This window comes from Sciurus vulgaris, assembly GCF_902686455.1.
Source record: "Sciurus vulgaris genome assembly, chromosome: 3".
NCBI classification, from domain to species: Eukaryota; Metazoa; Chordata; class Mammalia; order Rodentia; family Sciuridae; genus Sciurus; species Sciurus vulgaris.
In genome coordinates this window covers 150975877-150989784 of record NC_136463.1, presented here as the reverse complement: position 1 = coordinate 150989784, position 13908 = coordinate 150975877, and the positions used below count along the sequence as shown (strand labels likewise).

Here is a 13908-nt window from a genome sequence, read left to right as displayed (position 1 = left end):
GGATAAAAGCATCAATTCCTTAAATTTTTGATCAGATATATTATCTTTCAAAGAAAAAACATGCCAAAGGTTAAATATGTTTCAAATTTTTGTTTTTCTTGCCGGGGGATGGTGTGCAGATTTCTTGTTCACCTCTGTAGTAAAGTCTGTTGTCTCCCAATATTAATTCTCCCCTTTTTCTCAGTAATAGGAAAGACAACTGTTTTTGTTTGGATATAGAAATGTTCCCTGAAAAGCTCATGTTTTGAAAGCATAATCCCCAATCAGGAAGGTTCAGATGTGGGGCTTTTAGGCAATGATTAGAACTCTGACCTCAACAATGGATTAATCCATTTGATGGACTAATAATTTGAATGAGCTATATATGGGTGATAACTGTAGGCAAGTGGGGCATGCCTGGAAGAAACAGATCACCAGGGGCATGGCCTTGGATGATATCTGTCCCTGGCTTTCGCTTTCTCTCTCTCTCTCTCTCTCTCTCTCTCTCTCTCTCTCTCTCTCTCTCTCTTTCTCAGCTGAGCAGCTTTTCTCCACCACACCTGTCCACCTGATGTTCTGCCTCACCTCAGGCCCAGAGCAAGAGTCAGCCAACCATGAACTGAACCTCTGAAACCATGAGCCCCAAATGAGCTTTTCCTCTTCTAAGTTGATCTTGTCAGGTATTTTAGTCACAGTGCTGAAAAGTTGATTAACACAACTTTTATTATATAGCCCCTTGAAAGAACATTTCCCATTCTCCTTTGCAAATTCGTGTGCTTGTGTCAACTCTAGACTAAAGAAATAATCAAAAATAATCTTATATTTCCAAGAAATGTCCTTTAAGGAAGTGAATATGCCTTTCTTCTCCTTATCATTTCTTTTTTATTACTTCAGGATTTGCATAATTTTTAATAGTATTATATTCCAGTTACAAATATTAGTCCATATGGTATTTCAGAGAAGGTAATGTACCTTGATAATCTTTTTTGTTCTGTTTATAATACCATACAAACAAAATAAACAGAGAAATGAGATTTCAAGGCTTTCAAAATCAAACATTGAATAATTTGAATTGCAAACAAAATTATACATATATCAATAAGGGAAACAAAAGGCATATAATAAACTGTCTTAGAGGGAAAATAATTCTCAGAATAAATAAATACATTTTTTAAAATGACAGGTCTAAAACTTTTTTCCTCCATATTTTTATTGGTGCATTACAATGCACCAATGGTGAGATTTGTTGTTAAATGTTCATATATGCACACGATATATAATATAACATGGCCAATATCACTTCCCAGTATTTCCCCTTTCTTTTCCCTTCTCCCGTCCTCTGGTCCCTTTCCTCTACAGATCTCCCTTGGGAAAAAAGTCGCTGTATAAAGATATTTAGTATCAATTAGCATTTGTAGGTGAGATCTCAGTTTTGAGGCCTTGCAAGTAAAATGGACAAAGCAAAATATTGGTTTCATTTGAGTGATTGAATATAACTTTACAAAGTGTGAGGCAGCTTCCTGTAGGAAAGAATTTAGTAGTGCTCTGGGGCAAGGTAGGAAAGAATTAAATGGAAAGGTTTTGAATAAATTTATCAACTTGCTTTTTCTTACATTTGGGAGTATTTCCTTCTTGTAAGTATTCTTTCTACACATTTTACATTGTTAAACTTTTAGGGGAAATCAGTTTGTAAGGTACACATCTGACCTGCTCAGCTTGGGAGTCAGGAGATTTACTCAGACATGATTAAAAGTTATTGTCCTCTCAGGGCCTCCTCTGCCCACTTTGCCCAAACCATTCTCATCCAAGCTGCCATCATCTTTCCTGATGGTTGGAATGCAGGTGTTATGGTTGGAGCTCCGGTACCATTTCGGGCTTTAAGAATAAGTATTATGCTTTAGGGAGAGTAGAATAAAAAACTAGAAGGTTGGGTTCCTAAGATTTAAGAAGTTTTGCCCTGGATGATTGGTCTCCAGATTGCTATTTACAAGAGTAACCCTGTGTTTTAAAGTCATGATTGGGCTGCATTTTCATGCACCTGAACTTAATCTTAATTGACAAAAGATTTTATCCACCTTTTTTTATTGATTTGTATGTATTTTTTTATTTTAAGTGTATTTATGTGTTATCTGGAATATACGTTACAAATTTTCCCAAGTTTGTCATAGGCTCCTTAATTTTGTTTAGGAGATACAAAAATATAGTTATTCTCAAATCTAATTACAAAATAAATTTTATAATATATTCAGAAAAATAAGGTAATATAGACAGAATATACATTATATTATTATAGAATCTCATTAGAGAATACTCAGAAATAGAGATTCCAGCTAAGTCTTGTCCTAAACATCACAAGGCAGCTGTGGGACATAAATTTATTCCTAAAAATATTCCGGTGAATTGCACATTGCAAGCTAAAGTCCTTCAGATGATGAGGGTGTATACTTTTGAGAATTTGTTAAATATGTTATCCTTTGCTAAAGCAAAGATTCTCCATTTATAATCTGGGGTGGGATGGGGGTTCTAGGTTCAAGAAATCTTCTGAGAGGCCTGCACTGTAACTTAGTAGTAAGTGGGCCAACTCTGGTTGCCACCTTCAATCCATGTTTTAAAGGCAGTAACTCTGTGCTAGTCATTGGAGTTACACAAAAGGACATCTGCCTTTAGGGAGTTTCCATACACGTAGACAAGAAATACAGAGTTACAGTTTTCCTACCAGATCATAAGCAGCCAGCATCTTTTTCTGCACATCTGGAATTGCACCCAGGGGCTCCAGGTAAGGGAAGCTGTCTTTCATCACAAGAGAGACTGAGGGAGTATTGTCACTGGTGATGAGCCGAGAGGACAAGGTTAACAGGCACTGCTTCAGACTGGCAATTGGAGGGAGTCCACACAGTTCCTTAATGGACACTATTGCATTCTATGAGGAATAAAAAAATGGAATCACACATCTGGCCACATGGCCCATTACTCCCAGCATGCCCAGGTTGACATACAAGTATATTCATTAAAAAAACATATATAATTTGAGGTACACTAGATTATAATCAACTGAAAATGTAATATGCACAAAGATAACACAGAGAAAGCTAATTCACATTATATACTCTTCATCTTTCTCAGTTTTTAGTAGCTGCCACAAATATGCAACAAAAGCAAAAGAGATTGTGACCCAAGGTTGCACATACTAGAATGGTCACACAAACTAGCACTGGGTGGGCATGAATATCTTATTTGATTTGTATTATGATGATCAGGAAAACATGTCAATGTATACTAGAAGGCATCTCCTTGGTGCTTTTCCCCACAAGGTAGCAGCTGTTATTGGTCACCAGTCTCCACTAGACTGTCAATGGCATTCCTTTGTCATCCCATCAGAAAGGCACCTGGCACACACATGTGCAAGCACATACATGCGCGCACACACACACACACACACACACACACACACACAGAAAATGCATTTCATGTACAGATACATTCATCCATGTTTCAATCTTTAAAAAATTTTTGAAATAATAATTTTAACTATTTTATACTTATTAACAGTGAACAATATCTAATGTCTCAGAAATTTAGTGACAATGATTGTATTTATTTTTTCTATCAATTAGGCTCCAGGTAACTCTTAATCCAAAGTACTATAGGTTTAGATTGTATTATCAGCACTAACTAGAAAAAACTTTAAACCAACTCTTCTTAATATATATTCTAAATCTATGAGTTATAAAGAATATATTTCAATAATTATATAGAAATAAAATCTAATTCTAGTATTTAAAATCAGGTATAGAAATGATTTATACCTAATCTAACACAGGTATATACAATAGCACTAAAATTATATCTGAATTTGCCATGTAGAAGATGCTGATATTTTGCACCTATTTTTAAAAGAGTGGCTAAGGCAACCCACCTCTAGTCAGATGCTCACAATCTGACTACTTACATGTGATTTATGTACAATACTATTTTCCACCATTTTGGCTATTTAAAATCTATTTTAAGCCTATCTCAGAATGTCTCTGTGAAGTTATATAAAAATAAAGTTTTCAGTGAGTCATGGGTTTGTGGTTCTATAGCATGTGAATTGGAATGAGTTTTGGTATTAGATACTCCTGGATTTGGCATCTAACATTGCTATTTATTAACTGTAATATTTGGGAAATCACTTAACCTCTTCAAGTTTATTTGCTATTTTGAAAGCAGGAATTTTTTTGTAAGGATTGAAATCAAAATGTTAGCTAAAGGAATAAAATGAATTAAATGTATTCACTATGCACACTACAATTAATTAGTAAATATTTGTTGTTTGATTGCTTCTCAATAACACTAGCCTAGAATAAATATATTAAATAGTATGAAAAAAGTTCACAACTCTCTCTTATTATGTGCATTAGTGAACAGAAGGAAACCTATCCATTGACTTTCTCTATATTAAAGCTGGACAATTTCTATACACTCTCATTTAACTCTCTACATAACCCTACTGTGTAAGCATAACTAATTTTCTTACCTTATGCAGAGAAAATTCATGATCAGAGACCTGAAATAATTTTCTAAAGATCACAGGGATAGATTTAATCCAGAATCCACATTCTTTAAATTAAACCACATTTCTAAGAGAAGGTTAATATCATTTTCAACAATTTTAAGTGCTGGATTTTGTTTTGTTTTATTTTTTCTTGTGGGAAATAATTCATTACTGTTGTTAAACATTTAAACAATTAAAACAAAAATCCAATAGGCTTTATTTTTGTTTCATATGACTTCAAATTCTTTTCCATATTCATGTCTGTATATATTTTACATATATACTTGCATTGCTGTGTTTGCATATATAATTTTATATATTACACATATTTTATATTCTACTTTTTCATATATACATTCTCACATATAAATTCTATTATATACTAAGGCTATTTAATATATAGAGAGAGAGCATTTTGCTACATTGACACTCCATTAACTAACTTAGGTCAGGCCAAACATACCACAGCATTGACAATTAGAAACACAGTATATCTGTTTTACCACAGGAAGTATTATAGCTTAGTGGTACACAGGTTTACACAACATTTGTGATCATGTTTTTGCAAATCATGTCATTAATAAAACACAATGTTCACTGGTAAGAAAATAGTAGGCATAAATAGGGAAGGATAAGAGAGCATGGAATTTTTCTCCTACCTGCATATTTTCTCTCATATCTATGGCTTCTCGTAAGGGATGCACTGCAATTTTGAAGATGTCATCTATGGTTTTAAGACCAATATTCCTGAGCATGGTATATTCTCGAACTTTCTTCCCCATTCTCACTGAAAGGCTGCGCTTCTGTGCCTTTCCTCCTCCACTTCGATTAGTTATTGCTATGTGGACAAAAAGGGTTACGTGCTCCATGATGTCACCTACAAAGGAGCGTAAGGGAACATGCCGATATCCAGGCTGCAAACATTCAAAGGGTATTGTGTATTGCCCTATAAACTCATCCCCAATGTAGTCATCATCAAGGACAACAAAACGGATCATGGCTAGCTCAGGAAGGTTTACTTGAAACTCAAACGTTTCATCAAAAATAGGATTATCACTGTTTTGCTGTACAGTTTTAGTTCTTTGTTCAGAACAGTCTGCTGGAATTCCATGGATCTCTATACAAACATAGGGATCAATGACATCCCCTTTGGCACAAGCTCCCTTGGGCTTTGGGAAATTCTGACCACTGATGATCTTGATGTGAAGAGCCAGAGGAGACACCCCAGGTACAATGCCTTTTGTATTTGCACTGAAGTAAGATACTTCATCTCGCATGACCGATGGCCTTAGAACATAACCACATCCTCCATTTTGAAGAAACCAGCCTGTGTGAAGATCCATCATTGGACCTGGAGTCTGGAAATTCATTGCCACAATCTGACAGCCACAATTCCAAAAGTCCTGTGGATTCAAGTTACTGGAATCGATCCGCATGGCACTTGGATATATTCTTGATAAGAACTTCTTATTATAATTTACAAAATCCTCTGGATATTCATTTGCAATTCGGCTGGCCTCTGTCTCACTAAATGAACAAATTTCCCAATAGTTCTGGCTTTTCATAGATACTTCAAAATCCCTATACTGAACAGATTTACAAATAGATACCAAATCAGAGAGCTCCTTACAGAGCCAAATTTGTTTCTGTTCACCATTGTAATCTACTGACATCCTTCGAGACATTTCAGCTTCTTCATCTTCATCCGTTACTTCTCCTTCTAACACATCGGAATCGGAAGGCAATTTCTTTCCTTTCACAATGATCATTCTTTTTAGTTTTTCTGGTGATGGGAGGTAGGATTCTGATGGCAAAGGTGCTTCAGTATAGAGTTTATTGCCAAAGATTTTTTTCATCTGTTCAACCATTACCTTCTGCTGTGGTAGAGAGCAGTGATTCCCCAAACAAAGAATGAGCGGGTACTCAGAAGCAACAAAGGCAAACTTATTTATCACCTCTATGACACTTCGAAAGGAGACATGTGTTGTCATGTTGTTCCGATTACATAGGATTGGTTCATTATCTGAACCATCACTTACATCCAGTTCAACACTTCGACAGCCCATTTTCAAAGCTCTAACATAACCATTGATATCAGCTGGTCCCCTGAACTGGTCTTCTATGAGATAGGTGTTATGGGAGGCATTGATATAGTAGTGAGATAAGGGCTGGGTCATATCTTGAGCAACCTTCTTTTGCTCAGGATCAAAAATGTCACACTCTGGTGACAATAAATACTGGGTAAAGCCATCAATTGCAAGAAACCCTTTTTGACGCCCCTCTTCAGAAAGTTCATATCTCCTAATGATATCTAAGCACATATCCTCAGTGATATGGGTGACTCCTTGCTCAGCTTCTAAAAAGAGCATGAGGTCATTGGCATCCAAAAATTCTTTGTTTTTAGATATCTGTACAAGTAAGAAATATACTTCTGGCCTGGTGCAAAGCTCACAAAAAGCTTCGCAAAATTCCTCTTCTGTCACTCGGGTGGTTAGTTTTTCTTTGCTCTTCTGGATTTCTTTAAACTTTAACCTGATCTTGGATTCCTTCAGAGTAGGGTTGAGCTGTTTTATTAACTCTACAGAGGTATCTTCCAACATAATTCCATTCCCATCAACATCTGCTGCTTCAAACACTGTTTTTAACCACATGAACCTTGGGGTGTTCTGGTTGCCCTCCATAAAATCAAGGGGTTGCTTACTACGAGAAACCAGGTATCGTAACCCAGACACCCAGATGTTTGCTACATCTGCTGAATTGGCAACTAAGTCCAGAGACTCATAGTTCTCCCCATGGAGTATGGAAAAAGCACAGTCCTCGCAAATCTGGTCAGCAAGGCCATTGTTCCTAAACGTTTCTGTGTTCTTGCCCAGTCTGATCTCTTTTATGGCAGAAATATCAAGCTTAGCTTTCTCGAGGTCCTTCTTGGAAGGTTCCCAGCGAAGGGCTTGGAGGTCTGTGTCCAGAGTAAAGAAGCGGTTGTAGATGCGGGAGTTGGGCCGGACTTTCTTCAGTTCACAGCCAGCTTGCATGAAGCTGATGCAGTCGTGTGCACTGCTGATCTTCTTTTCCGATGGCATGCTGCTGAACGACACTGTTTTCTTTCTTCCACCGCACTTTTGGTTTGAAGGATCCTGTAAAACAATTTGAGAAGAATCAATCACTCTCCCTTAGAAAATAGACAAATGCATTGCCATTCTAGAGACTTCTCAAGCTCCACTCAGGCAGTGTGATTACTTGAACAGAGGCCAGCCTAAAATTTACCTTTTCACTGTTTCAGAAAAGAAATTGCAAAGAGCATTTATATTATTAGGCTCTGAAAGAAACTTCTTTTCACATACTTGTGTGTCCTTTGAATCAAAATCAAGTATTAAGTACAAATCACTGCTATTTGTTTATTTGAGCAGATTTCTTAAGAACATTTAGCAATAAGACATCAAACATCACCCACTCAGACTAGTACATCTTAAGCGGAATAATAACCTGTCTTGTGGCTTCTTAAGTGTATTTAGGCTTCCTTGCCTATTGCCCTTCCTAATATACAGGTCCAGTACCCTCTTAAATTGTCATCTCACAAAGGACAAAATCCAAAGTCATTACAAGCTCCAAATGAGTTAAAAACTGGCCAAAGCATGTGTGAACAAGTAATTAACTTGTCTGCTGATGACTGAAGCCAAGATTATAAGATTATAAGTACAAGATAATAGATTTCATCTTAGTCTTCTGTCACTGTCAATTCATTTATATTGACGATCTGACCAATCCCACTTAAAACTGAATTTTTTTATGTCCTCTGTCTAGACTATACACTCAATTTAACAATATTCCCAAATACACTATTGGTTCAAATTGTTCTCCTAGTAACAAATTTCCCAAAAAGCACTTTAATGCATGTTTACAGTACCTAATTGTATAAGCACACCAAAGAGGCATTGAAGTGAAAAGGGTCTGGAGGGTATTGTCCACAAGGTAAAAGTAACTTGTCTCAAGTGTCAATTGTTCCACTCACTAGATACATGATCTTGGGTAACTCACTTAACCTCTCTAAATCTTAATTTCTGTTTTTCAAATGGAAATTAGTAATCCTCACATAAAATATAGTGTTATTAGGGGACTCAAAAGAGAAAATACTCATAATTATTCTTTGTAAACTCCAAGTGCTTATAAGATTTATTCTTTTGGAAAGAAAAAAATGTCTTCCTATACCTGCCACTATAGCACCATCAGCAGACACTGGCTAGGATATTGGGAATTAGCAAGAAGTTAATTCATTCTTGACTTCTGAATATTCTTCAGTGATAAATTGAAATATTTTTAAAACAGTCACATGATGTTACCTGTTTCCAACACCAAAAAGTATAACCAAAGTAGTCTGGGCCATCTTCTTCACTGGCATTATTTTAAAACAGGGTAGAATCTCTTCTCTGGGACCTTACTTAATTGGTATTGCCCTTAATCCTGCCTATCCTGTGATTCAAGAAAGGCAGGGTGATTTATTATTCAATAGGCTAAAACCCTGCCTGAGAAAAGGAAACACAATTTGCTTTAGTTATGGGATGTTGGTTGGATGATTTATTAACTCAACTATGTATCAGATCTTCAAGTGACAAAGATATAAATTACCCAATTTAGATTACAGAATATTGCCTCTTGGTGCCCCAACAACTTAGCTCTTGTTTTTCCATAGAGTTGCTATTTTTAATTACCCCACAGTAGTCAATTTCCTCTTCCTTAAGTTAAAAAACAACTATAAATCTTCAGCTGCTTATACACATATGCTCTATTAGAACACATTTAAATTTGTCACGACCTACACACTCAGAACTATCAGATGCTGTGTGTATTTTCCCACACCATCAAAGCAGACATCTAATGGCACTGCTGAGATGGGATTAATCTACCAAGTAAAACAAAGAGGAAAGCTGTGAATTGGGATGGTAAATTAGACTATGACACAGCTTTTAAAACTAACCACTTGACATGTCATTTATGCTAATGAGAGCTTTAAAAATATTTTTATATAAGAACATGTTCCAAATAGAATTACTGTCATCAGAGTCATAAAGCCTACAGTAGTTCCTAACAAACCTACAATGAGATGCCAGTGCTCCCCTAAATGCACATGTGGCTTCTCTGCCCCTATGCACCCCATTGTACAAGCCTTCTCCACTGTTTAACACTCTGCTCTTGACTCTGCCACTGCTTATTTATGAGAACAAAACTGCTGCTTTTGTCACAATAGCTTTCTCGTATAAGCCTCTCTTCTTTGTGATGATATCTCCTTAAATCAACACTTGCCCTCCTGGTAAGATAAGCCTTCAAAAGATAATTTTCTACCACATCTGTGAAAAAAACCACCTGCTCCATAATGCTTATTGCTTGCCTTGACCTACAATTCCTACATGATTACAAAACTTATCCCAAAATTCCTTAAAACTGGAATCTGTGGGAAAGATGTGATTCTTAAATTGTCATCTCACAAAGGACAAAAATCCAAAGTTATTACAAACCCCAAATGAGTTAAAAACTGGCCAAAGCATGTGTGAACAAGTAATTAACTTGTCTGCTGATGACTGGAGCCAAAATTTTATTACAATATCTGGAAATGGTTCAGGATGCTGATATTTCTCTAGTTTTGGATTCAAAGCAATCATACTGTTCTTTGAATGGCCTGCTATGTTCTGGCTTTGATGGGTTAGGACAAGGGAGATGGAAATGGTGTGTCAGTGTGCTAGGAGGATGGAAGATCCCAAACCTCCTTCTGGCCTTCTTCACAACCATGGTCTCCTTGCCATAGACCTGCACCCCACACCTGTATGCCCTTCAAGAAGCTTGTGGCAGATCTGTGGTGAGGAAGGGGACTGTTAAGGTAAAGAGACTGAAAAAAATGAAGTGTTGGCTATAGATCTTCCTTGTTAATAAATAAAAAAAAAATATGATGTAATGAGAGTGGATTCATTGCAATTATCTACATATTTGGTAAGACAGGTACTTTGGACATGTTCCAAGAGAAGTTAGGCTTATTATCAATTCAGATGTGCTCTTCTAAGTTTCTAGCTAATCAGATGTTTGAATTGATGCCAATGGTCACATCTACCTAGGTGATTTTTATAAAGTAGGAAATTTTTCAATTTTTTTTTCAAACTAACTTTCTTCACTCTGAATGAAAGCAAGAGACTGAGTAGCCCACCCCCTGCCCTCACTCCTTCTCTGGAGTTTTTCCTATAGCAGGGCACAACAAAAAACTTTAACTCTATTAGGATGAATAGCACATTCTGATGCCTTAGTTCCCTAAGTTCATGTTTGGCTTCATGTCCTAGTGGAGTACAAGAATTAAATAGCAAGCTCAATTCTTCCTATTCTTATCAGTCTATGTTTAAGTTTTCAAACAATCATCTCCCAGCAACGGGAATCAAGAAGAGTCTCACAAAATAGTTTGTCATGGTTTGAATGTGAAGAACCCCCTAAAAGCTCATGTGTGAGACCATGCAAGAAGGTTTAGAGGAGAAATGACTGGGTTATGAGAGCCTTAACCCAATCAGTGAAGGTGGGCAGGGTGTGGCTGATGGGGTGGGTCCTTGAGGGCGTGCCTTTGGGTATGTATTTTGTGTCTAGAGAATGGAGTCTTTCTCTCTGCTTCCTGATCATCATGATGTGATCATCATGTGAGCCACCACACTCTTCTGCCATAATGGTTTGCTTCACCTTGAGCCCCAAGGAAGGGAGCCTGCTGTCTATGGAAGACCTCTGAAACTGTGAGACCCCAAATTAACTTTTTCTCCTCTAATTGTTCTTGTCAGGTCTCAGTCACAGCAGTGAAAAGGCTGATTACAACACTAAAACTCTAAGAGATAAATGTTTTGATCATTTGTTAAAATAAGACAGACACTGATTCATGTATCAGCACTATTTCTGGTATATTCACATTATAATTTTTTGAGGGGATACCAGGATTGAATTCAGGGGCGCTTGACCACTGAGCCACATCTCCAGCCCTATTTTGTATTTTATTTACAGACAGGGTCTCACTGAGTTACTTAGTGCCTCTCTTTTGCTGAGGCTGGTTTTGGTCCTCCTGTCTCAGCCCCCCAAACCACTGGGATTACAGGCATGCGCCACTGTACCTGGCTTATCATGTTATAATTTTTAGTATATTCATCCTCTATTCTCATGCTATGAGGGCTGATTTTTAATCTTAGAAATAATTTTGAACTTTTGGGAGAAAATGGTCAAATACTGTTCTAATTTTTTTTCATATTTTCTACATGGTTGTTCCAGTGTTAGTAACAGAATACCAATTATGATTAAATGAGACTCCTTCTTCTATAACAATAGAAGATTTTCAGCTGTTTAAACATATTATTAAACTAAGATTGGAAAACATATTCATATAAGCTAAATTAATAAACTTGCTTCTATAAATTTCCACTGACATTTGCTATCTGAGCCTAATAATGCTGGACATGCAGCAAATTCCTTAACAAAACCCAACAAACAAAATCATTTTTCTTCACAAAACTCTGATAAGCCCCAGAGAAACTGTTTATTCAGCACAAGCACAACTTTGAGTCTCATTCATGAAAATATTAACATTTCATAATAATTTCAGGGAAAAATTATACTAAAGTGACACAAAAATGTGAATTCACTTACTGCTATAGAAGTGTACATTTAAAAACCAATTAACATGGTAAATTCTATGTTGTGTATATTTTAGCACACATGAAAAAAAAAGTCTACCAAAACCGTAAACAAATATTAAAAGGAGTAAAAGAAATACCATGCTCAACTTTTCCTATCTCTGACCTGATGAGCATGTTTAAACATCTGTAATGTCATCATATATTCTTTTTATTGTTTGGCAAGTTCTTTTTAGGTAAGGAGTTCTTCAATGATTCATTTATAAAACAGAACAAATTTAGAAAATCTTAACAGAAATCAAAAACACCAGTTGTCAAGTTATGGTTAGAAGGAATCTTTGTTTCATGAGACAAGTCTCATGAGATAGAAATATCACCAGTTGAGATATGAAATATCAGAGGAGGTGACATTGAAAGAGGAACTAAGTTTACTTTCAGCCATGGCAGATTTTAGATGACTCTAGGCCATCCAGGTGGAGATATCCAGCAGAAAGTTGGATACAATAGACAAACCTCCAGAAATCCAGCTATATAAATCCAGTACACTAAAGTGACATTCTCTTTCATTATAAGAGATGGGTAGGGGGAAAAATTATTTTTCAAGAGTTCTCTTAAGAATGTCTTCATAAAAATTTAATAGGTTATTACTAAAAGATGAACAAAATTATAGTCACATGAGCCTCATTTTCAGCATCGAGGTCCTACCTGTTCTTGTAGACAACCCGTAAACTGTAACACTCTAGTAGTGACATTCATTCTAGTTTTATGAACTTGCAAGTCAAACTTAGAAACAAAAAGTTTAATTGAATCCTCAAAGGATGTGGACAACACAGTCTAGAATCCATATGAGCCCCAACCCCAGGTATTAAAAACTTAAAGTAAACTTAAAGTCTTTGTTCTCCATTCATTCAACTGACAAATAATAATAGCTACCTTTTCTATTCTGGAGACCAGCACATTACAGTTTTGAGTAAACTGATAAGATCTTATTTTTATGTAAAATAGATCACTCTGGATGTAAGTTAGAAAGATTTGATACAGACAAAACTGAATGTGATACGATAGGAGAAAGAGATGGTTATAGCCTGAGGTAACTCCCTAATAATAGGGATGGATAGGAGTTGGGAATGTTAAGAAACATGAGGTAAAATAAGAAAATTTGCTCTGGATTTAGGACAAATTCTAGGTTTCTGGCTTGAGGGAAAGATGAATAGAACTATCACCAATCGAGATACAAACTATCAGAGGAGGTAACATTAAAGGAAAAATTGTTTACTTTGGCCCTGGTGGATTTTAGATGACTCTGGGTCATCAGGTGGAGATATCTAGCTAGTAGTCAAAGCTCCAGGCTTTGATAAGAGCTGACAGCAATAATTTCCAAGAGAGAAGCAGAGTAGGTACAAAGTTCTGTGATAGGAACAAAGGCCAGGATGGCTGTAGTATAATGAGCAAGGGATAGATTGGCTCCAAATGAGACCAGAGCAACAGGCAGAAGCAGAGAGTAACAATCCAAGGAGGACTATTTTTAAAATGGTGGCTTTACTGACTCACTCAGATTGGTGAGTAAGGAATGGAATTCAGTTCTGACACATTTTCCTTGTCCAGTGTACTTATGCCCAGATATACACCCTGTTTGACAATTAGGTGGTGCAGAGAACACCAATCCTCCCACACAAACCTAACACTTCACACAAAACTCAAGGAGTTGGGGGAAAATGGGATCATCACTGTGCCCAATGCCTTCAAGATTCAGAT

At 36.5% G+C, this 13908-nt stretch overlaps 1 protein-coding gene across 2 annotated transcripts in view; it reads right to left on the bottom strand.

Moving 5' to 3' along the window:
- Nucleotides 1-13908, bottom strand: part of PLCL1 (phospholipase C like 1 (inactive)) — a 338334-nt gene that overhangs the window by 53376 nt on the left and 271050 nt on the right. Inside the window, exons 2-3 of one of the 2 annotated variants that reach the window (XM_079132569.1) lie at nucleotides 5173-7647; nucleotides 2696-2899 (exon numbers count right to left, since the gene is read on the bottom strand). In XM_079132569.1, coding sequence (XP_078988695.1) covers nucleotides 2696-2899; nucleotides 5173-7647 — 2679 coding nt within the window. The remainder of the gene's footprint in view (nucleotides 1-2695; nucleotides 2900-5172; nucleotides 7648-13908) is intronic. The other variant, XM_079132570.1, reaches the window with a different exon arrangement.